The 25,313-nt window shown below is 53.9% G+C and overlaps 1 protein-coding gene across 2 annotated transcripts in view; it reads right to left on the bottom strand.

Annotated features, from left to right (window-relative positions):
• Positions 1–25,313, bottom strand: part of RGS3 (regulator of G protein signaling 3) — a 97,517-nt gene that overhangs the window by 23,131 nt on the left and 49,073 nt on the right. For both annotated transcript variants that reach the window (XM_026059765.1, XM_026059766.1), the window contains 2 exons: positions 20,351–20,391; positions 6,734–6,856 (listed from right to left, as the gene is read on the bottom strand). In XM_026059765.1, coding sequence (XP_025915550.1) covers positions 6,734–6,856; positions 20,351–20,391 — 164 coding nt within the window. The remainder of the gene's footprint in view (positions 1–6,733; positions 6,857–20,350; positions 20,392–25,313) is intronic.

Here is a 25,313-nt window from a genome sequence, read left to right as displayed (position 1 = left end):
GCATTAAACCACTTAGCCTGCGCCTCTGACCACCCCGTTCGAATGATCCGAGCGCTGCTCGAGCCCCCGAGCTGCCGGCAGCGCTCCCTGCGGCTCGCTGGCTCTCGCCGGCCCTTCTTGGGCTTCACAAGCCTCTAAGGGTTTAAAAACGCCTCCGTCCAGGATGAAACCCAAAAGTGCCGGGGCTGCTCGAGACCCCGCTACGTTCCCGTGCCCTCCTGTTCGGGGGGACATGCGAAGGCTCGTTGCTGCCGCTGCATGCGGACAGACGTACATCCGCCGGTGTCAGAGAAAYGGCAAAGAGCTGCTGTCGTAACAGCTTCGGAGTCGACCTAAGCCTCCGCACCGYGCTCCCGCTGCAGCCCTCGAGCCTGGCACCCGGCGGCTGGGCGAGCGCGAAGGCACGGCGGGAGCCAGCCTGAGAGCCTCCCCGCAGCCCGCGATGGCCCGCGGCACGGCCGGGAAGAGGAGGGTCGCAGCCAGGTCTCAGCAGCGGGAGAGAAGCAACCCTCTGGCCGGGAACGGGGAAAAGCCCCGGCGCCCTCACCCAGTGCCCCCGTGCCGGGCACGAACTGCCAAGTGAATCCCAGGCTCCCAACGCTTTGGGGCACATCCCTGCGCTGGGGACCACAAGTCAACTGAATCGCAAGAACGGATTAACGGGGTGAAGGATCTCCTCCAGCGTCCCTCAGCTCCCATCCAAGCTCATCTCTACTGCAGGGAATTAACAGYGAGGCCATTGCACAAAGAGGGTCCCTAAATTCCTGCAGAGGTATTTGAGACACGCTTTGAAGCCTCACAGGTACCTGTAAAACCACCCGGCACAGCCTTTGCTGCCCTGCTTGCATTTGGGGCTCGTTGCCAYAAAAGCCGGCGGCTTCTGCAGTGCAGCTCGGGGAGAACGCAGCAGAAACAGCCGCGCTGAACGCTCGGCACGGCCTGACTTGCGGCCGGACGAGCTGCGTCTGGGTCTTCTACGCTTGCAGCCTCGTTCRCGTGTGCTGCTGTCTCCTGTTTAACTCCTCTCTCAACAGAATTAAACTCCAGGCCTCGTTCTTCCCCTGGCCCTGGTGCATCCCCTCCTTGTCCTGGCGCATCGACGTGCCGAGAGCGCGGCCGTGCAGGTGCTCCTGCGAGGTGGGAGGCAAYGGGCGGGCGGATGCGCACTGAGGATTCTCCCCCGCATAAGCTCATTTCATCAAGTCTTTTCGGAAGCCGCTAGGCACCTGGGAGCTTTAGCTGATGAGGTGAAGAGCGACACAAAAGCACCAGTCCAAGCAGACCGCGGGCGCAGAGGTAGCGACGCCGGGGCGGGCGGACAACCCTGTTCCTCCATGCAACAGCCTCCCGAGGCGGCTGTGCGGATTCGGGGGTCTTGTTTGCTCTGTTTTGCTGGTGTGGGACGACACGTGGATTTGCTTTACCTTTGTAACCTGGCTCATAAGTGCTGCCAGCTGATGGTTTAACCCTCACTGGGGCAGAAGAAAGTCCAACGGTTCCTCCTCCTTCGGAGGAGCCCAATAAGGCGACCGACGCGCCGGGAGGGAGGGCACCTGGCAGAGGGCAGGCTGGCCCTTTGGTTGCTTTCGCGATGGGTTTAGCCCTGTCAGGCCCTGCGGGTCGGCACCGCGGAAGGAAAAGCTGGCTCCGATGAACCTCCAAGGCTTCCTGCGCCTTCGGCTGTGTCCTGGCTGCTCCATGGCGGGCAAAGGGGAGCCCTCGGGCAGAGCCRCTCCAGGCCACCTCCCCGAGCCCAGACGGGGCAGCTAGTTCCCAGCCCAAAATGCCTCAGAAGGATGACGGACCCAAAAAAAACCACAAAAAAAATACCCCAAAGCGAGAAGATTCCTGCCTTATCACGGCCACCCCAAGGCCGGTGTCCCCTGGGCTGCGCCAGCCCGAGGGCTCACAGGGCCACATGCCACCAGCAGGTCCAGGAACCGAGCCGGTGCAGAGAAAAGCTTGAGCAAGGGTGTCGCTGAAGGTGACCGGGGACAGGGATCGCCAAGGGCCCGGGCGAGGGGGGACGGGGAGAGCAGTCGCTCATGAGCYCGTTTGCGCGGAGCCTTTTCCCGGGCCGCCGTGCGGGTGAGCGCAGCCCCGGCTCCATTTCCCCATCTCCCGCGGACACCCGGCCCTCCGCCACGCCGGCCGGCCCTGGTTTCAATCATCCCTCGATTACACACTGTTTGCTTTTGTTGACAGCGCATTTACTTGTACTTGTCAAACGGGCTGTAAATAGCGAGAGAAACGGCCCTGCCCTTCCTGCCGGGAGAAAGGGGCAGGAAGGGGCCGGACAGTCCCTCCCGGGCCGCGCACCCGCGCAGCCTCCYGTTCCCAGCACGGCAGCCAGCGCTGCCGGGAAGGGCAGGGGCAGAGCGTCGGTGCACGCCTGCTCCCGCCGGCAGCAGCCGCGGGAGAAAGGCACACGCGGGTGGGCTTCGGACAGCGCGGAGGATCCGCCGCCTCCCGCGGGAAACCAACGGGAGTGCCCGTCCTCGACTCCCAAGCCTGCACCACAAAGCGTCCGTAATTATTTAGCCTTAAGGATAATCTGCATCTCTCGGATACAGCCAGCCATCATCTGCGAAGCAACCTCAGGTCGTGGAGTCAGAAGGAAGAGCAATCAGCCGTTCTGAGTGTGGAAGACACGAAGAAACACACGGTGAGAATTAAGATGGTCCGAGTAGGTCGTTATAATCAGGGTGTTGTTCCACATCTGTTTTCTCTGGCAGCAAAAACCAGCCGGAGATGCYCCAGCCCCTGGCGTCTCGTCCTCGCTCCTGTTCTGCAGTTTGCCATCTCCTCGACCGCGCTAATGCAATTCTTTGCGRGGCCGGGCTGCAAACAGGAGCACTGCAGCGATGCGAGGTTAAAAAAAAGCACCGCGCTCCGGGCAGATGKTCGTATCTGGCCCAAGGAGGCAGCCTCGCTAACTCGATTAATTCGGAAAGCTACTTCTGCCGTAATCACATCGCTGCGGCTGAGCTTCCACACCAGCCCGTGCCTATCACCAGGCTCCACGCCATCCTGTTTCGGGAAGTCTGTCACCCAGCGGGGTCATTCGGGGGATCCGTTTCGCAGGGTGGTCCCGCAGATCCCTGCGCAGCACAACCGAGAGGCAGGAGYAGCCCCCGAGGGCAAACCCGCATCCGAGGATGAGGATGGGGAAGGCTTTGCACCCTGAGAAGACGTCCACGAAACCCTCCTGTGACCGACTTGCTGCGGACGGCAGGACGGGCTCAGCCCTTAACGAAGCGTGGCCGAGCCTCTTTGCAGCCGCGGGAGCAGAGCGGATGGGCGGCTGGCCAGAAGGACCCCATCGCCAGCCCCGATGGCGGCAGGACCCTCACTGATTTATTCCTCACGGCTTTCTCTTCCTTCCTCTCCAAAAGCAGGCACTAGGCGCACCGTGTGTCTCCCAGAAACTAGCCACTGCACGCTGAAATTAGCTGCTTTGAAAAAGAAAGTGCCCCATGCAGAGTGCAGACCTCCACACCTGACACCATGCCCCAAAAATGGTCCCCATGGGTGGTAACAACCGCTCCGCAGAGCTGCGTCTCTGAGCCAACCTGGACCTTCCTCCCCTTGGTGCTGGCCTACGTGGGCATGGCTCAGAGGGCCTTGAAACGCAAGCGATGCCATCCCGGAGCCCAAAACGTGTCTGCTGCTGACAGCTCCAAGAATTTGCAAACGTGCCAACTCTCCTCCACCAGGTYGGCCACCTCCTCTCCAGCTGTGACCGTCCCGCCAGGGATCCTTCGCGCCATCCTTTCRCACGAGCCCTCCGCCCTGCCCGAAAGATGCAGCAGAAAGGACTCAGGAACTAACTCATCTTCTCGTGCACGGCTTAAAGCAGCGTTAACACGGTGAAGGGAGAGCCGGTATCAGCTCGCCTCCTGGCATCGCGTCTGCAAAGGCTGGTGAAAATACGCTCTCCGCCAAAACAGTGCCCCTTTCTCCGGCTTCAGCGCACAGCTGGCACCCRGCACGTCTCTGCCTGGCACCGCGGCTGAGCCGGCCCGGCGCTCCCRGCCCTCCTCAAAGCCCAGACGCCCCGCGGCTGCGCTCCGGCTGCGGCGCAAACAGCTGCCTCTTGCCAAGGCAGCGCAGTTTTGAAGGCCTCGCAAATCAGATTCGTGCTTGGAGCAGAAATCGGCCGTGCGGAGGCCGATATTTCTAGCCGTAATTTGTCTATTCRTGGAGCACACGCGCCGTCCTGTTTCCTTAAATAGCCGTAGTATCAAACGGCTCGCGAGCAAGCAGCAAAGCTAACGGTTCACGTCCGCCTTGCAAGAAGCAGCCGGTTTTTCCAGCTCCTGCCTCTCGCGCGGAGCGCTCCCGAAGCCTCCCGCCGTGCTGCCTCCCCCCGGGGATGCGTCTGCAGCCACAGAGCAGCCGGGGGGGCAGGCTGGGCCCAGCAAGCCCGGCTTTGCAGCTGGCTCGCGTCAGGCAGCGCGGACGCCTCCACGCTCAGCGCAGAGCCCAGGCGCCCGCCGAGCGCCCTCGCCCTTCTGCTCGCTGGCCGCTGCCTCCCGCACAGCGGCTCCTCCTTCCCCGTGGTGTTTCTTCTCGCATCGTGGCACTTCACGATCGAGTTAGCTTTAAAATCGCAGCCACTTTACACCTTGCTGGGGAGGAGGACTGGTTATGGGACCTCAACTGGCCTGGCAGTTGGTCTGGCTGCTCCGTCTCTCCCTCCCTGCCCCACATCCCACCGGCAGGGTTTCTGCTCAGCTTCGGCAGGCCCAGGCGAAACCCCCTTGTAACGACTTTGGAGTGGCTCGTGCCCACTACCAACCACGCACAAGGAGCTCCCTGTTGGCCAGCAAGGCACAGAAAAGCCTTAGAAAGGTTTGTGCTGTCTTCTACGATATTTTTTCAACTGCCTTTTTGGCTGCCTTGCTACAGGAGCTGCAATTTGGCAGGCAGACCCCTTCACCAGCACTGGGAACAGACTCTCTCCACATCTTTGCTGTGAGCCACAGGGCTTGTAGATAGCCAAGACAGGGGACAATCCTACACCCTGCCAAGAATATGGAGTTTGAGGTTGGGGGAAAGACCAGAGATATTGCCTGAAAACCCAGGCAGTCCCAAAGCACATAAAATGTTGTGATGGAGAGATGCCATCACCCCTTTTGGGATCTGGGACACTCAGATTTGTATGTGTCCCACCTTACTCCCTAATGGTGGTGCCCATGGCTGGATCCAGCAGAGAGCAGAGCCATGTCAAGCTCCCCAAGAGTGGCCCAGCCACACACACACACACACACACACACAGTTGCACACACCCACACCCACACGCAGGCCGAGCAGCCCGTATCTCTGCAGAGCTACCTTGCCTGCATGGCTAGCTACGGTCAAGCACCTTCCAGACCCTCCGCCTGGGCACCTGCATCGTGCCAGCAAGACAGATCATGGGAAAGCAAGAGACGCGGCAGAGTCTTGTCACCTTATTGAATTAGCTGCCCTGGGCTATTTGCATTTCTATAGATTTGGTTGCTAACTAGGTTCTCAGGCTTGTTATGTTGTTGCTATTTTGGTACATCTGAAATGCGCAGGAAAAGGAATCTGGAGGCTCTGTCTCCTGCAGAGACAATGTTTGTGTTGACCCAGTTTGGGACACTGCAGAGCAAAAGCCATGTTGTCTCTGCCTCTGATTTTGGGAGACAGCTCAGCTKCCTGCTCCCACTTTCATCTGCATGTACAGCAAGAGTGAAAGCCTGCTGCCTTCAAGCAAGAGAGGACCAAGCAGCAGACTCTGTCCACGCATCATTGTAGCTATGCTCCCAGCTCAGCCATGGGGCAGGAGCAGCTCCATCAYGGTTCACCAGCACACGGGAGGATATTCGGGTGTTTTTACCCCCAAGATACCCACTTGCCGAGATTAAAGCTCTTTAAATGCTTCCACCGTGCTTGGCACAGGGTGCTTCTCTCGTCCCAGAGCAGCAAGTCACCCACAAACAGTCTGAACTCAGTTCCCAGGGGAACAAGATGACCCCAGTACTAATTGCCACTGTYCCAAACAACCCCTTGGTGGCAGCCCAAGCCATGAAGCCAAGCAGATGGGAGATGCTCCCCACACCCATGCAGGGGAGGCATGCCYGGCAGTGCTTTAGACCAGCTCCACACACACATTTCTCTTGCCAGCACTCCCAAGACAACACTCTTGAGCCAGGCTGAGGCTGGTTCTGCCTTGCTATGTATGAAAAACAGCATTCATCAAATGACCTTTCTGTGCTTTGAGGGCATCTGCAGAGGCCAGATTGAACATCTGAGCCCATCCGACTGCACATCTCCGCCACGCTGCTCCCATGACCTGGGCCTTTTAAGCAGAGCCCAGAGTTCATGGGGTGAACTTCACCCTCTGCGTTCAGTCCTGCCCCAGAGCCACACRCTGAGGGAAGCAGTTAAAGGCAGCATGCTGGGTTGTGTGGCCTCAGCTTTCCAAACACAGATGCCAAGAGGCATCAGAAGCAGCCTGTYCTCTGAAGTCTGCCTCGACTTGGGTCAGTGGAGGCAAATGCAATAAATGCTTCCTGAGCAGGGCAGGAAGCTGCAGACACAGCAGCCCCCGAACACAAACTCGCTCCTCACCTGGAAAAAACAGCCTCAGAAATGGCTCTCCTGGCAGGAACATGATCCAAGCTAAGCCCCTGTGGCAGGCAGAGCCCAGTGATGCTYCTAGGAGGGTTTTCTAGCAGGAGGGTTGGCCCCTGCATGGGTCGCTTACCTTGTTCTCCGTAGGAGCCGATGCCGGATGTTGCTGCTTAGTGATGTTCTCAGCCAGACACCAGCAGATCCTCTTCTTCTGCTCCTGGGAGTAAGCCTCCAAACTTAATAAGCACTCCGACTTCTGACGTAAAGGAAACACAGGCAGAGAGAAGGTCATTAGCAGCGTGTCACAGGCTCCGGCTTYGTTTGCAAACTACTTGCTTCCAACACACTGTATCAGATGAACATAAGTTTAACAGGAGCGCTCGCACCAAATGTGCGCCCAGCGCTCTGGGCACGGGAAAGCAAAATGCATGGGTATTTAGCTTCARAGTGGCACCTCCTCCAGGCGCAGGGTGACAGGCTGCTGTGAAGCAGAGCAGCAGCTTTTTGCTCTAATAAGTGSGAGCAGGCAGGTAAGATACAGCCAGAACACCAGCAACGCTGCACCCTGTGACACCGCAGTGGAAATGTGTCTATTAAGCTAATCTAGAGGGTGGAAATTGCTCTTTGCTGTACGCAAACATTAATGAGAAGCCACAGCACRAACTGATGAAAAACAAGTGCCTTTGGGTTGGGCAGGGCTGGGAGGACTGCAAAGCTCAGGAGAAGCGACGGCATCGGGTTTGCACAAATGGGCCAGACTCTCCCTTTCTGCTCCTTTAGCGAGGCAGACGCATCAGGGGTCATTTTGAAAATGATGCTCTAGCTCTGATCATGCATGATCACCGCAGTGAAGAAGATCACATGCAGTGAAGAAGAAATTGAGGGAAATGATAGAAACTCATCCCAGCTGAGCCCACCTCAAGCCCAGTCTTGCCTGACCACCTCCCCTCATGCCCTGTTCCATTCCCTACACACACAAACATACACACACACTTTCTGTATGGACCTGTTCCTCCTTAACAGGTCTTCTTTGGGCCAAATCCCACCCATTTAAGAAACCCTCTGACAAAATTCCCTCAGCAAATGTCTCCCAGCCCCTGAACTGCTCATCTCTTGTACTAAAAATTAAGCATGAGTTAGCAGTTGATGCCTATTGGGATTTTGTTGGTCTCTCTTTAAAAAGAGTCCAGAAATGCCTGTGGCTGGATTATCTCATTCTGTGGCTAAATGTGAAAAAAGTGGAAGTTTAAGGCAGAACTATGAAGAAAAAGAGTCTTACACTAAAAGGGCACAGAAAAGGCCTTTCATTTCCCCCTAGGATTTCCTTCCAGAAGGGCAGGTCTCGGCTAGCCAATTTTTCCCAGAAAGGTCAGCAGAGAACTAGGGAACTTGCAGTTTTGTGACTCAAGAGACACAACACAACCAAAAGGGGAAATGCCTTTTAGTCACACCATTTACAATTTTTTTTTTCCCCACTGGATGCCAATTCATTCATGCTTCATCCAAAAACCCTACCAAAGAGGTAAATAAATCAACCTCGCGTGTCAGCTATAGAGAAAGAGATGCCCTAGTCCAGTTCTTTGCCCCTCCAAGGACACTTGCAGGCAAGACAGGATTTGATATTTCTGATATCAGTACATCACCACATCTAGTCCTRCAGTAGAAACAGGCTTAAACATTGAAAACGCGTGCTCAGACTTACTTGCACGTCACCAGCATTAAACAGTGCTTCATGATTCAGGGACACAAGGTGGTGGGGGATTCTCCTTGCCCCACTGATATTGGGTTGCAGTGATGCTCTGAGCATCCCTGGAGGGACACCGAGCTCTTTCCACCCCAGACTTCCCCATCTCTCCAGTTCCCCAGGCTGCACCACACTGACTTGTTCCTAGGAAGCTACGTAATCGTTCCGACTTTCAGAGGAGAGGACAGTTACCAGTTKGCCGTGCTGGAAATCTGGGGTGGCATTTCCCCGCCCAGCACTCTGGGCAGAAGTGAACAATTTTAAGGACTCAGCCGAACCCAAAAGACATCAGTGCAGCTGAGACAGTCCGGTGACYGCAGCGAAGCCGTAACTAATGCCCACTCCGGTCCACACCGAGCTCCTGCAATTCCCCTGGTGCAAGGCTTAAAGCGATTCCAGGGGCATTTCATATCCCCTTTACTGTGACGGATGCGCGACTCACCTAATCCCGCCATGCAGCCCCTGGCTGATTCGATTACAGTCCCCATCTCCATGATTGAATTTGGCAAGCAATGCTCAGCCTCCACCAGCTGCTCGGAGAGAAGGACCCCTCTCCCTCCCCGCTCAGCTGCGGCAAGCCACCAAGGCTGCCCAGACACAGCCACCTGGGGAATATTAAAGCCACGAGAAGAGACTGCCCTCTGATCCACGAAGTCAGAGGGGAGAGTCAACTGTCCCATTTTTTCAAACTATTTCTCTCTCGTCTAACCAGAGAGCCCATGCTGACGCATCTCCTGGGCATTGCGGGCAGGGCTGAGGGGTGACACGAACTGCACATTTGTCCGAACCTCTCAACCCCAGCATGCTTTACATTCATTTCTACACTGTGGCAGCAAGATCTCGGCACCTTATTCCTTTACGGCGGTATTAAAACCTCCCCAATACACAATTCCCATGGGAAGGGTCCTGTTTCTGCCTCTTCCGTCGCTGTGCTCCCCCCAAATAACATGCAACRCAGAGTTGGCTGTAGCAAAGGATGGGAAAGAGGCAGTCCAGTCCACGGGGGCTGAGCACCCCGCTCTGCCTCAAGAGCACAGGCTTGCAAAGTACGTCGGGTTCGAGCCAGATGGAGGACAGAAATGCGAAGGATTGACCGTTACGTGGGATAAAGCTCTACCTACGGCGTGCATCCCCAGAGCCTAGTCCCTGCCAGGAGACCGAACTGCCGAGGCTTTGCCAGCCGACTGGCTGCTGAGCTCGGGACACCCACGTAACAGAGAGGCCGGAGCAGCAGAAGGCAGCTAGTCCCGGGGCTGCAACGTGTCGCGCGCAAACCTCCGCGCACCGCGGCCTTGGTCAGGGCCCGCTCTGGGAACCGGCCTCCCTGCTATTGTTTTCATTCAGGGAGGCTGCCGCTTTCCCTGCCAATATTTACAAAGAGAAAACACGGTTTAATCTCGCAGTGCTGGGAAAGGAGGATGCAGATGGCGTGAAGGGGGCGTTTGCGACCAGATAAAGTGAGCGACTGAAGTGGCTGCCAGTGGCTTTCTAACTGCATTCACCCCAGCGTTTCGAAAAACATGTTATTGCAGGTGTTGCGTGCCGGCTGGCGCGGAAGCCTCCCCGGCGAGAGCGCAGCTCCCAGGGCAGCGCTGGACCCCAYGCCGGCGCTGGGCACGGCCAGAGCAGGAGGAAAACACAAGGTGCCTATGGCAGAGGAGGACCAGGCTTAACTAACACAGACCCCAAACGGTCCCTGCCGCGGCCGGGGACTCCTCAAAGGAAAAGGTCCCTTTTGCTACATGGGAATAGCTCCCACCTACGGATGCCTCCCCGGGCTGAGCCCCAGCCCTGCGGCCCCAGGACTGCAGAGAGATGACTGACCCAAGGTCAGGCCCAACAGAGCTCCCAGTTATCCTGGCAGACACCAACCAAAGAGGGACCGTTGGCTCCCTGGCGCAGAGATCAGTGGAGGACATCCAGGAGAACATCACCCCATCGCAGGAGAGGCCACCAAGACCCGAGTGCCCGCAGATCAGGCACGCTGCAGGCATGGCCCTCTTTGTGTTTGGTCTGCGCACGACCCATCGCAACAGTACTTGGAACWTGAGTGTGGCTCTACCCATTGCTGCAAAGTAAAGGCATAATAATAACRAACCAAACTTGCCCTGAGACCTTCAGAGCCTGGAACTCCATGACTAACCTAACCTGGGGGCTGTTCTCATCTCACTGTCACAACAACCTCCCCTGGCTTGTGCTACAATATGCACTCACAGAGGTGCAGGGAGGTGATCAGTTCTCTRGGGTGGATGTTGCCACAAGCAGGATCAGGGTAATGCAGTTCTGCTCCCTTCCCATGACTTCTTTCCTACCTGCTTCAGCGGTGCTACCAGCCTGGGTGGCAGTGGAGCATCAATAATAACCCTATGGATAAAGCCAGGCTCTGCACATGAGCTTGAATCAGCCCAAACGAAGATGAAGTTTGCCAGCAGCTCTGTCCCACAGATCCCAGAGTGAGCACAGACTCTCAATATTAAGCTCTGCTGGTTTTACGGCATGGTGGTACGGGGACACGGCTCCCAGCCCAGCTCAGCTCTGTCCGGCCCCTGGCCTCAAACGTTCAGAGCATTGGTTTTAATCCAATTCTAGCAGAGATCCCAGAGGGGAAGTACCTCGGAAATGGACTCCAGACTACAATAGCTTTTAAATTGTAGAGCAAGCCTTCCACCAGTGAAACAGCAAGCCCTGGGAATATCCTGTCCACAAAACATGGGCAACTGCTGGCAGGTTATGTCATGACCCACAGAGCTAGGTTTGATGAGAAAGTTCAGTTTGCTCCCATGCTAAGCTGTGCTGGGAGGGGCAGGGGGGCACTACTTCTCTTCCTGTGGTTTTTGGACTGCTGGGCACACCGGTGATGCCCAAAAAACAAATGCTGGCAGTAGCACCACAGGCTCTATTCAAAGGCTGAGATGACCGAACGTAGCAGTAGCTAATGGGCGCCTGAGCAGAAGATCTGCACGGAGCTGCCAGTCGCTGGGCACAGCAATCTGCAGAGAAGTACGGCTCGCTGCTGTGTGGCTTATGTCTGGCCAGGAAGGCTCTAGAGATAAAGGTAAAGSATGGATGTGCCCTTCCTCCCTTGTGATACCAAGGGCTGGTTCTTTGGACAKGGGCTTTTCATTGTCCTACAGACACCCATGAACAGGGAGAGGCACCAGTGTAGCAAGATGGACCTGACACTTCATGTTGTAGGGCCACCCCGACCCCATCTCACCCCAGGTCCGTCAGACTCCGTTGCACTGAGAAATGCTGCTGCCAAGGAAGACAAGGAGGGAAGAGTGGTGCCACAGGGGCAGTGCATGAGGGYAAGGCATATCCAGGAAAGCAGGACATGTGCTAAGCATCCAAGAGGGAAACATGACCTGAAGAAGCTTTTTCACCTCTTTTTGGAGCAGCCAACAAGGACACAGAGCTCAGTTTGTCTTTACAGGCCAGCAAGGTGTCTCTAATGAGCTTATTAGATGACAAGCGTTTATGGGAAACCCCAGCTCTGAGACTAGCCAGATACAGAGCTCCCATTGCAAACATCATTCTGGCAAACAGAAAGCAGGTCTGCTGCTTTCCCATTTTGCAAATGCCCTTTCCTCTCACGCAAGAGGGTTTTCAAAGCTGTGCAACATCAGTGACAGTAACGCTGAGCTCAATGGACACCACTTGTATTTGCTCTCTGAAATATCCCTCAGCACCCGCTTGCTGCAAACAGCCCCTGGAGCTCTCAATCCCTCTTCCTTTAACACAGCCCAGAAGAGAGCAATCTCCTACTCCGCACAGCTGGCCCTGGGGAACAGCATTTCACCTCTAAAACCACCCTGCAGTATCTGAGCCTTTCTCAAACCTTTCCAACACTTTAATCACATCATTTTAGCTGTTCTTTTTGCTAGCATCTGGGAAATGTGACCTCCGAATTAGAGCTGTGAGAAAAAATTTCAGAAAGAACTTCTGCTCCAGAAAGTACATCAAGTCATCTCAAAACTCAGCTTCAGGCTGAGCAGCTTAAAGATTCACAAAATCAGGGAAGCAGAGTTTATCTAAGAGTTAAATCCCTGTTTATCTAATCATCCACTGCTGAGCAACCAAACTGGCAGACAAGCACTCTCTCTGCCCAAAGAGATCTGGCCTGGGAACTCTCACTGCCCAGGGAGCTGCCTGATCCGCCAGCTACGGGTTACATCAATCCAGGGCTTCATCTGCTGGTGCCATTTCACATCATCTAACCCAGGTAAATACACACTGGCAGAAGAAACAGAGCCCAGGGGCCTTTCTGCACAGAGGAGCAGCCTTGCCACCAGGTCCAGAGCCATCAGTTTGCATGCTCTTACTCAGGCAAAACGCTAGCAGAGCGCTGGCTCCAACTGAATGAAGGTTATTTAAAGGAAAGCCCCTTTAATATACCTGCACACACTTCCGCTACCCTGAAATCTGGGGCACATCATGAGGATGCAGGGTAGGGCTAAATTTCAGGAATGCACCAGCATTTGGGGTAACCTGCACATGGGTTCATGTGATATCACCTTCAAAAGTGCTTTTCAAGATGTTGGCAGCCTTGGTCTGGCTTTCTTTTACTGTACCAGAGGTTCAGGCCGCAGCTCAGACATCTCAGCATCCAGCACTGCAAAATCCAGTGGCTGGTACCTGCCATTCTTAGGACCAAGGCAAACGGAAACCTCTGTTCAGGAAAGAGTTAAGCTGTTCCTGTAGGCATGACACGGCAGAGGGATTCAGCGCGTGCAGACTGAGCATCCAGTTTGCACGTGAGCTGGATGACTGAAGGCAATGTGKGCTGGTGAGGGCAGCGCAGGACAGAGCCTGGCCTGACGTGCAGCTCTAGCGGCCCAGAAATGAGGGACTGTCCAACAGCTGCYGCTCGCGAGACACACATGAAGCAAAGGAAATGTCAGAGAGCAAGAAGGGATTTTTCACTTGGTGACATCTTCTGCCTACTACAGCTCAGTGGAGCACAAGGGGAGTCCTCCCCTTACATTGGGCAGGACCAGGAGCAGAAATGGGGAGGCACAGGAACATACTTCATCTTCTCTCAATTTGCTTTGAATTAATGTAATAAAATTGACAAGGTCAGGCAGCAAGGAGCACATCTACATTTTCTCTTCTTGATCTCCTTAAGTTTGACCGATTCCAACATTTCTAGCCTTGGCTGCAGAGCCTGCTCCACCAGAACCCTATGCTGGGAGAGATGAAAATCCCAGAGGATCCTCCACCTGACTTCAGTAAAACCAGCTCCCAGCCGCAAGCTCAGATGACAAATAAAGCAGCCCACAAATCCAACAAATGGCAGCTTTTTTCTTCTATTACAAGTTAGAGGAAATTGAGATTCAACTTCAGCTGAAAGGAGCTATGTGGCCAGCTTTGTATTCAGTATTTTGTGTTTGGGTGAGGCTGAGGAACTCACCTGCCCCAGAGGGCATGAACCTCCTAAATYGCTGCTCATTTTTGTCAAGCTGAAAGTATAAATGGAGCATTTTAAAAGGAGGGAGCAAGACATCTTGCAGGCTGTTCAAGCCCTGCTGGGAGTGGAGGAATGGGGCCKTGGGGACTGACAGCACCAGATCCTCTGCAGTACTGGGGAAAAGGAAAAGGAAGGAAGTAACTTCCTTTGCTTTGGCCCATTGCCCAAACCATCACATTTTGGGTAAAAACAAATTCAAGACAAAACGCAAGTCTTCCAGCTATCGTTCTGGGGACAGAGGTCAGAGGAACGAGAAAACCTCATCTGAAGTTGACAGAACCTCAAACTTTTATTATTATTAACGCTGTCTTTCAGCTCAGAAACTGAAGCAGGTCACCAGTCTGCACAGCCCTAATGAGACCCAGCCCCTGTCCCCAGCCCCATCCATCCTGAACAGAGGCAAAGCTCCTCTCTGCTCCTACTCCGCACAGCCTGTCCTACAGGCAGTCCCCCTGCCAGATCCCACTGCGGGAGCTCACGCTCGCTGATCATCCTCCCCCCACCAAGTCACTTCTGACCCTTGCAGGGCCGGGGTGTCCAGCCCTTTTTGCCCTATGATCATATGAAAAACATGTCGTTACCTTCCACCCCTCCCTTAACAACAAAGCCCTCTGTTTTATCAGTGAACTATCGTCTTTATTATCTTCTACTTCCCCAAATTTCGAGTCATATATGCATTTTATCAGGCATGATTTGCTGTTTTCTGCCACATCAATGATGATATGTTGGTTGGAATATGGCAAGAGCCACTGTTCTCAAGCCCTCCCTGGCAGAGCAAAGCTCACGGAAGATGCTGTCGTGGTTTGAGACCAGACAGGTTTTAACTATTTATTATGCGCCATGGCAATTTCCTGTCTTTTTAAGGTTTTCAGGCCAAGTGTTGCATCATATCAAGCCAAGTGCCTCTGATTAAGTCTGCTCTAGCTCCGATCCATTTGTGTTATTACCTGTCATTCATTAATAACTCCTTTTTAAGTTCTTGACTAACCAAATTCCCCTCAGCTGCTCCCTTTTGTTGCGCAGGTTTGATGTCTCCCCTTGGCCACCCCCTCAGACCTTGTCCCCATCACGAAACCATCTGCCTCACAGTCCTCCAGAGCCACCAGGACAGCGCCCAAGAAAGCTCCTGGCAACCCTCCTCTGATGACACACCCAGAATTGCTGACAAAACTTATGCAGGTGATGCTGAACATCTACCAGGTCTCAGCATGTCCCTGAGCCTTTTATCTGCTTATAAAATAAATAAATTGCTTTTTCAGCRTTTAGCTTGCCTATATGGAGAGAGCGACCTCAATTCTCCCTGCTCTTCCCCTGTGGGGCAGGAATGGGCAATGACACTTCCATAAGGGCATTAGATTCGCAATGCTCAGTCCTGAGGAACATGGGGCACTTCTGAGAGTGAATTCTCCTATGGAGAAAGCTGGGACAGCTCCAGGGAAGACCATGGAGTTATGCACATATATATACACGAGCTACGGTATTGCCCCTCATTCCATTAGTGGTTCAGTTTAAAGAGAATTTGTTCAAAACGTATGCCTGCCAGCAGCCGGGACACAGCTTGGTCTTTTGTGCGCRGGTGCAAACTGGAACGTCCCTGCAGCAGGAAAGGTGCCTGTGGGCGACCACACGGGYGCAGGATGTGGCCGTGCAGAGCCGGATCACGGGGGCAGGAGGGGTAACTGTCATTTCACGGACACCTGCCCAGAGGATCTCCCGTGCGGAGTTAGGATGTGCGTCTCCAACACACAATAAGATCAAGCGCAGATTCGCGGCATTAATTTGCTTGGGTCTCTAAGCATGCTCGTTACAGCAGGCCAAGAAGTTGGAATTGGAAAGATTTTCTGTCGGAGCAATTTCCCARGGGAAAGTCCAATGTCTGCAGATGAAACCTTCCAGAGAAAAGGATCGATTTTGCTAACATTTTTACAATGAAAAACTTAATGAGCTATTTGATTTTAAGTCAATTTGGTCTGAAGATGTTGGGTTTGAATCAAAAACTTCTAACAATGCAATAAAACACTGATCTGCGGTTTCCTATCAGTGGGATATTTCCGGATTGGGGAAGGGTGTGAATACGGCCCTGGCCCATATTCACGTCTCTGCGCTGGCTATCAGTTTCCACGGCACAATACATGGGTTTTGTTCTGGCAGGCTTTGCACGTGTCMTCACGGGCGCTGCGTGAGTATGTGCCCTGCAGGGAACGGCACACAGGCACTGGGAAACGGGGACACCAAGTCCTCTGGTGTGCAGAAACACAGGTCCACACCGGATCAGCCCAACACTTCCACAGGCCGGGTCAGTTCAACAAATTGAAATAAAACGTTCTGATTTGGAACCGTTTCATTTTGATTTAAAATGCTGAAAGGAAGCATAGGGTAGACTAGGTCTTTATGGGTTGGTAATAATTTTTCTGACACCAGTTGGCAATTAGACAAGCTTTCAGGTATACGAACTCTTCAAATCAAAAGGTACTTTCACTCGCATAATTCTGGCTCGCTTATGTGCTCAGGCTATCACAGCTACCCCACCACCACCGTTGAAACAAAGCACGGCTGTGTTTCCCAGCTGGAAGCTTGCAGAATTTCCACCGCGCAAAATATTTCAAAATGACAATTTTCTTCATGCCATTGGGAATGAAGGCCAATATTGAGATGTCAGAATTGCCCCTGGGATGCAATCTCTTAATATTACTCAACTGTACTATTAATTTAAGTGGTTTTCTTTAAAAAAAAATTAAATTAAATTWAAAAAAAGAAGAATAGACGGCGAAGTGGAGAATCTTCCTCTATTTCTACATCCTTTCCAATACCAACCTATATTTAGCACTTCCCTTCCAAGGAGGGTGCTGCACATGCCCCAGCAGGATTGGAGCCGCCTGCACCAGGCACATCCAAGCACCCAGAACGCTGCAGTTCACATCCTGAAGAGCTGAGCAACYAAATACTCCTGCCGTAACCTACACCAGGCTATAAAGATGACAGTTTGTTATTTGATTGTAAATAACCATAATATACAAGATTTAAACCCTGTGGAGTGATTTATTTAGAAGTGAGTAGACAGGATGACTAACAGCAGCTTTTTTATTACCCTCCAGTTTCCCTGAAGGTTAGAATTTTCCTTTTCGGTTAAAATAAATAAAGCAACTGATAGACAAGGAAACATATTCTCGTTTTGGATCACACAGGATCCAAATGCTAAATGCTACCTTATGAGGCAAAACTAGGTCATCATCCAGATGAGGATGGAGCAGAAGGACCCCAGCAGCTCGAGGCCTCAGACAAGAGCCATTCCCACAGCGAGCTTGAGGTCAGCCAGGCCCCGTGGGCTCCCTTCCTACCCACARCAGCTCTAAATACATTAACGCTCACTGCAGATGATTTGGGGTAGGAAACAGCAGCATGAGAGCTTCTACCAACACCATAGACCCCATAAGGGCAACACGATGGACCTGCCTGCCAGATACTATGGCGACACAAGTGCTCGGATGATGACGACCACTAAACTCCCAGACCCACGGCGCGGAAGAAGTGCAACCGGGGCCACTATGGACCAAATGAGCTTTCAGACTGTGCCCTGCGAGTGTGCAGACGACTCCATCAGGAGAAGGCACTGCCCAGACTCAGTCCCGAATCCCAGACACCRTATCTTCCCCTAGCCTTTAGGCCTATGAACAAGGCAGGAAGGAGCACAAGGCTTTTTAATCTGCTTTCCCGATCATCTTTCATTTGCTACAGGCATCCCAGGCCCCAGCTCACTTGGGGCTGACAGAGCACTTGCTGCAAAGAGCAGGAGCGATGCACATCAGGTAGGGGAAAGACCCTGCAGGGTGACCTGGGGTGTCYACAGGAGCCCCAAAGCCGAGCTGGCCCCTCTCAGCAGGGAAGCCATCCTTGCAGAGGGAAACGGGCTCATTCCCACAGGCAGAGGGGAGCCTGAGCTTTGCACCRGGCCAGAAGGAAGTCACACAGCTCRGAGTCCAGCTGGGCACCCGTGGACACCATGGCCGTCCGTCAGCGGGGACAGCTGCGCTGGGCTGGCCAGAGACCTCCACCACAGCCCTGCATGCTGCTGCAACACAAGGATGCTGCTTCGCTGTGCCCRAATCCCAGCTTTTGTTTGACAATAAAGTGTGCAAAGACAACCTTAACAACACAAATCAAGGTTCCCACCAGCCCAGTGAGGCGTCCAAGACCCCGCAGTGCCTCTGTCCTCAGCCAACTGGCAGCAATGCCTTTGAGGAGGACTGTTCCCYGACACACTCCGAGCTCTCAACACCCCAGGACAACACCCCCATACCCCTGTAACTAAAGCCTCATTGCCGACAAGTGAATGTAGGAGAAAAAAAAGAAAAAAAAAAAGAAGAGGGATGAACCTGACTGTGCCGCTCTTCTTAGCTTTCTTGCAGGAAGATGATGTTTAAATACTCCCCAGCTGGCTCCCAGGATGGTGTCCTACCAGTTACTAAAAGCCCGTCTCCGTTCACCTGAGGTCCACTTCTGCAGAGGACAGTTCATGCAGCCGCACGACCTCTCAATGCAAAAGGTTTCTGTTCTCGTACTTTAGCTGCCAGCCCAACTCCTTGCAGTTTGCTCACTCGTTCCGTTCAGCTCCCGGGGCTGGGACTTTTGGTCACTGTTTCCCTGAAGAGCACCCGCAGCGGAGTCAGGACTGCACCGTCCTGCCCTGGCTTGCTGCTGACTCATAGGCAAGTCCCAGCCTCTCTTTGCACCTCAGCTTCCCCTCCTGAACCAAAAATACCCATTGCTGGAGAGTCTGGTGAGCCTTACGGGTGAAAGAGGCACCGTSTCCCTGAAGCCTGAGGCCAGGCAAATACATCTGTGCCGTGCACTCGCAAACTCACACAAAAAAAGCCTCTTCCCTCCTGTCATTGCACAAAAGTCCCAAGCTCCAGCCAGGTGGCTCTGAGTTACATCTCTGCCTGTCCCACAGGCGGGCATCAGGTCAGCTTCCACTCCCCAGCTCGGTGAAAACCATCAGGCTCAAAGCCTGTGTCCAGGAGGGAAAGGGTGATATCAGGGATGTCCTGATCTCCAGGAGGATGAGTTTGAGCCAGGAGCTGCCCAGCCTCACCTGAAAGCTATGGGCTGGCCAGGCCCAGGGTATAAGTACTCACTTCTGGGGGATAGGCATAAGCCCAGCCTTTCCAGACCTGCTGTCCCCTGCATGGGCACATGTCTGGAGGCAAGTAATGTTTCACATTTTCTATACAACCGCTATACTCCAACCACAATGGACGCCACAGATTTCAATCAGCAGAGCTGAGAGAGAGAGACAGGACCATTTAAGCCCATCAGAAGAAAAAAAATCTAAGCATTTCATTACATCTTGACAAAGGTGAGTCTTCTCCTCCCAACATCCCATGAAATTCAGCCATTGCTCTTTCAATTACGTCTATTTATGGGACCAAGGCTTCTAAATTAAATGTCAGCCTCCAAATGYGATTTTCCAAATGCACGAGAAAATGCAAGAGTGCCTCATCCCCTTGTTCAGACTGGCACCGACRATCATTCGTTGCAGCATTTCTGAGTCACAGCAGTGGAATGATCCATGTATAGAGATGCYGCACAAGTCTGACATTACACTGGAACGCGTGCTGGGCAAACAACTGAGGAGGCAGCTCCTGCCCCAACAGCTTAGAGAAGAAGTAGTGAGGACAGGCAAGGAATAAAAGGGAAACCTGAGAAAGAACTCATTTGCCCAAAGTTACACAGCAAGTCATGCTTTGGCCCAAATCCCAGCTGCTAAAGGTGAACAACTTTCATTCAAAGTATTTTCACCCAACTTTCACAATAGCTTGTTATATTGTGGTGCTGCTGAGCAATGTTTGTCTTTCTCCTCAAAGCCCTAGGAAACTTTCCCAGACGCAGATTTCCACCTTAAAATACAAGGCCTTGAAACCTGGAACACAGTAAAGTTATTTGAAAAGAAAATAACCTCAGAATTCAGTGATTAGGTAGGCCCAGTTTCTACGAACAAGTTTTGCAGTCTCCCTGGCTCCTTCATGACATAAATGTAACTCTGCCAGCATCTGAGTGATTGCAAATCTGTTTAGAGCATTCAACCATGCACCATCCGCACGCATTTCTAGATCTGTGATTATTTAAGTCTTTTACACTGAGCTTCCTTATTCTATTTGCAAATTTAAAATCCGCATGCTTGACAACAAGAAAAGCAAGATGCCCCCAACACAAAGTCAAGACAGTTCACAAGGAAATCTATCCCTGGGCTAAAGAACCCCAAGGTAAATTAAAGGTGAGATGCAGCAGGGAAGTTCCACTTACTGCACATGTGGGGAAGGGGAAGAGCAACCAGGCATAGCCTCCCGAGTCACAGATTCCCTGTAGCACCTTCTTACTAATATATTCTGGCTACAACCATTAAAAAGGAAGTTAAAATCATTTGCATTTTATGCTCCTTTGAGCATTTTGTGCTCCTTGCCCCAAGAGAAAGAATCAAAGAGTTGTTAGTACATGTTAAGCTCCCACTAGGAAGTAATTCCAAAAACACMACTACTCACCTCTGCAAGGTAAAGGATGCAGAATTTCAGATCTTCTGAACCTATAAAGAAGAAAAATAGGATCAAAATTAAGCTACAACTGCATTTCTCCAAGCAGAGATACTGGCAGAGGAATTGGCTAAGAGACAACATTCAATGAATATTTATTGTTGTCATCCTACAGTACCAGGCTGTGATCTGGGAATGATGTATGCCGCATCTGTAGGACGGACCCAGGGCTACGCACTGGGCAGACTGTGCTCGCATGACATCTTACACGGACTCCCTGCACCATTAGGGATTTTCCTYTGGGTTCATCCTTTTGCAGAAGGGCTCGTTTCATTCGTGCCCACTGCAGGTTCCAGATCTGTGCACTAGCAAGGACTAACTTGAGACAGAGCCACATATAGGCTGTCCTGCCTGCCACCCACCAAGGGCCGTGGCACGTACAGCCCTGCTTCCTTCCTGGGGGCTGCAGAGGCAGAAACCACCATGCCCACGTAGCCACCACGGGCACTCATGTCTGATCTCTCAGTATCCTGCCCCTGTGGACAGTTAGCTCCCAGGAGAACTAACTAGACTGGCTCTAGATCCTAAGTCCTTGCTCATTCCCAGCTTCTCTCCCTGAGCCCCTGTTAAGACAGTAGCTCTGTCCTAGCACCATCTGCCTCGGGCTCTCCATCAGTGCCAGCAGCTGGGGTCAGCTCCTCTCCGAGGAGATGGAGCTGAACCAGGGGCATGGGTGAAATGGAGTGGATCAGGGAGCTTGAGAAACAAGTGCGGAACCAAAAAGCCAAAGGCAGCCAGCAGTGCAGCAGCCTTCTGTATCAGCCCACAACCTGTGCTTCCGCTGTGCTGGGAAGGGACATGGGGCTGGAGTCAATGCAACGACCAAAGCAGTAAGCCGTGTCTCACAAAACCACAGAGCACCCCAGTTCACCTCCCCCTTTTGCTGTCGGCTGTCCCAGGGGTTGCATTAACTCCTGCTGCTCCACCAGGCTGGTTCCTGCAGGCCTACCCTTCCCTTGTTCCCAAAAGAAGGCTTCGCTGAGGATTATTCCTGGTCTTTGTGCCCTACAGGTGAGACATGAGTCTCCCAAGCTCCAAGGGAAGCCAGCTCCTGGCACACATCAGCCTCACAGGTGGAAATGAAGCCACAAGACAAGGCCACCTTGAGTCTAAAAGAGGACATCCCACCACCCAGAGCTGGTCATGCACTCACTGCCCTCCCCACCAGCGCGCCCTGCACCATCTTTGCCCTTGGTAGCATGCAGCACCACTGGGCTGCAGGCTTCATAAGCCTTTTAACAACATTATCTCTGCCATGAGATCAGCTCTGCAGTCTGGGCACGGCTGCAAATCCTATTCAAAGCAGTGTCAGTGCAAGCTCTGCTTCCTTTCAAAAGCCTGGGCTGCGCTAATGATGGAAACTGGCTCTGCACTGGCAGTGGAAACACCCCATTCCCAGAGGAAAAGCAATTCTCCCAATGCAGGCAGCAGCTCAGAGTTAAAGATAAGAGCTGAGACCCACTGAGAGACTCAGATGCCACCTGCGTCCCTTCACRTATATCACAAAACACATGAAGAAGTGCAGCAGCCCGGAGTTGTTTGCCAAAAGTCTCTTCCGGCTGCCCTTTGGGGGAAYCACAGCCCTTGCTCCGCTGCTGGTGGCCCGGAGGGGCCCCGCAGGCTTCGGTTTTAAAGCACGTTGCAGCACAACAGCCTGCAAACGTCATTATGGGGACACCATGCCCAGGCCCGGCCCCGGGCTGCTGGAGCAGAGCTCTCGGGTAAGGAGCCCTTGTGTATTTTCATAAATCTCACTCTGCTTCACCCTGGGCGATGAGCAGGGTTGGGAAAGCAGCCTGGCCTGCTGCTGGCCAGCGGGCTCCAGTGCTCCCCTCCTGACCTGCAGAGCCCGTTCCCYGCTCTCCACGGCTCTGCCCGTGCTCTCCTGGCACCCTCTTCCACAAATCCCAGCAGCACCGGGGGGAAGCAGTTGCCTAGCAAAGCCGAAGTCTCCAATCAGAGCCCCTTGGCCAGCACTTTGCACCCCGAGGGAGRGTTTGGGGAGACAGGAGCTGAGCCTGCCACCAGCACACCACGAATCCACGGTCCCCCTTCTGCTGCTTCTGCTTCCCGGGTGGTCACCAGCACAAAAAGCCCCTTCTCCTCAAATGGGATCTCTGCTCCTCACTGCACAGAGGTAGCAATGACCCAGGGAGCTCCTTCCCCTGCCCCCAGCAGCCTCGCTGCCTGATAATCCACGCGGCCAAGCAGCACTGCAGCTACGGGACACATGAAGCAGGGAGGCAGCCCAGGCTAGGAGCTGTTTAAATCCCATTTTCCATGGGGGAATGCCATCCCACCAACACGGAGCAAAGTGAACACGGCAGGCAGCCCCAAGTCTGGAGCTCCACTGTGATTCCTCACTGCTGGCAGCTGGAGGAGAGAGCAGACCGCCTTTCCGGCAGGCTGGCACCAACTGACCGGGAATTGCCAGCAGGATCCCCTTCCAGACAGRCAGGGAGAGGGAAGCCACCTCCACTGTCCTCCCTCAGTGCCACCCGCCGACCTGTTGTATCGAGGTGTGCACACCCAGGTACCTGCTTGGGAGATGCTCCAAGTGGAGCCAGCCGGGATCCCAACAGTGAAACAGAGGCTTTAACTCTTCGGAGATTCCTTATTTAAATAACTGTTGTTAGAGGGGGAAAAATGGGAGCTAAGAGCCTCCCATCTTTGCCCTGTTCCAGAAGCTCCACAGCCAGGAGGGATGGGAGGAAGAGGAGAGATGGCAGCGCTGGGAAGGGTAGACCCAAGCGCACATCTGAACACAAAGCAGCTTTGCCGGGATTTCTTCCAGGGCAGCTTTTCCCGGAGCCTCCTCATCACAAGCACTGCAGAGGCTGCCTGGCGGCCAGGCGCCGGGGAGCCGCTCGAGGTGCCCAGCGCCTCTCGCAGGCCACGAAAGCCGAGGGGAGAGCCACGGCAGAGACGGCAGCCGGCCGCCTGGGCCAGCCTGGGGCTTGCTTCCCCACCCGTCACTACGTCCGCGGCTGTTGCGACAGCTGAGCACCGTGCTCTCGGCCAAATTCAGGGAAACGCTAAAAGGAAATAAGCGGGAGGAAAAAAACTCACTTTAAGCTACTTGAGTTTCTTCCTGATGCGTTGTGAGAGGGGACGGGCTTTTCCTTGCAAGCAACCTGAGCCGTCCCTGCCCCGGGGGCTGGGCTGCTCCCGGTGCTCAGCACAGGCGAGAGGAACATGGGAGTTTTGTGGGGACACGTTCCCCTTTCCGGCTAAGCCCTGGGGGCCGCTCTCGYGCTCCCGTGCTGACGCACAGGGCAGGCACTTACGTAGCTCCCGGGCCAGCAGAAGCTTTCTGCGTCGCCCTGGCTCTGCCCACCTCCCCAGCCCGACCCAACGCAAACGCCCGCTGCTTGCGGGATTTGGGTGGTGAATGCCAGGCTTTGGGTCAAAAAGAGGGGAAAAGAGGGAGGACGGTTCTGCTCCTCTCCCCAGCCTCCTTTCACAGCCCAGGGGACAGCGGCAAGGCCCGTGGCGTGCCCAGCAGGCAGAGTGCCCAGGAAGGGGCAGAGGTGCGGGCGCAGGCACCCTGCTCAGCAAAGACGGGGGCTACCTCCAGCACCCAAAGAGGAGAGCTCAGGGCAGAGGTCCCACAGACCACAGTCTGGGCCTCTGGCAATCTTGGAGCTCTTCCCTGTAGGATAGGTTGGGTTAGGAAGCCAGGCACAGCAAAGCAGCATGCAAAAGGAGAAGTCCCTGTTTGCAGGATGCCCATGAGGATCCCAGCTGGGGAGGGGGCTCACAGCATCAGGGGGCCTCGTTGAGGCTGCTCAATGTCAGAGCCCTTTTCTGTCCCAAAGCAGAGCGCGCCCACCCCAGGAGCCCAGCAAGGCGGCGACTGGAGCATGGAAATTCCCACAGTATCTAGTGAGGAAACCAGCCCCGTTACGCTGGAAACGTTGGCTGGTGTGGTGCTCATCAGCCATGCTCAGCTTCTAAAGCAGGAAGACAGAGCATTGTAAAGCAGATTATACTGATTTGCTTTCGCACAGTGCAGCAAGCGGCAGAAACAGGAAACATCACAATGGTCTTCAGTGTACCGGAGATGTCTCAATTGTTATACTCAGCAATACGCCTGTTCCTATTAATGWGCCATTCAGTTATTTAGGAGACCGACAGAAAATCCCTGCCAAAAAGGACGGACATCTTTTTGCTTGTTCTCCCCAGCTTTGAAGCACAAATCCGGAGGGTGAGTGCCTGAAAGGCGAGGGTGCTGGATTCCCAGCACGGCAGAGCGTACGTGGGCAGGCTCTGCGCTGCAGAGACAAACATCCCCTTCGGAGAAGCTTGATAAACTATTCCAGATGTGATCTAGCCAAGTTATTATGGCAACAAGGAAATAAATGGGACATAACCACTCACGAAATCCAGCTGCCCTGCCTGAGCTTAAGAGGCACATTCTAGCGCCRAGCTGCAAACAGGCCTTCGTGCACGGAGCCAGCATTGCACCACCGGGACAAGCCCCAGGAAAGCCGATTTCAAGTAGGCAAACAAGAGCAGGATTACACAGCTGCCTTTGAGAACAGCCAGGAATCGCACGCGCTCGCCCAGCCTGAAGTGCTCCAGGACTAAACGCTGCCCAACGAGCACTTCAGCGAGGAACAATTTCTTTTGTCCCTTTCTTAGAATAAGCCGCACTCAGAACAAGCTCAGCAAACTCCCACAAAGCTTCACTGGCTTTTCTAAACAGCTTGCACTCCCCGTGTCACCTCTTCACCCTCATCAAGTTTCTGCCCCCACCAAACAGACCAGAATTTGGGAGCAGAAACGTTGCTGGAAACATGAAATACCAACTGACGAGCAACCCACGGTGTCTGGGTGCCCAACCGCAGCACCGCAGATAACCCAGCCCTGCGGCTCACCGCGATGCGGGGCACAGGGAGAGCCGCAGCTTGTG

Source organism: Apteryx rowi, unplaced genomic scaffold (genome assembly GCF_003343035.1).
Source record: "Apteryx rowi isolate R43461 unplaced genomic scaffold, aptRow1 scaffold_16, whole genome shotgun sequence".
Lineage (NCBI taxonomy): Eukaryota > Metazoa > Chordata > Aves > Apterygiformes > Apterygidae > Apteryx > Apteryx rowi.
This window is presented reverse-complemented; position numbering and strand designations above follow the sequence as displayed.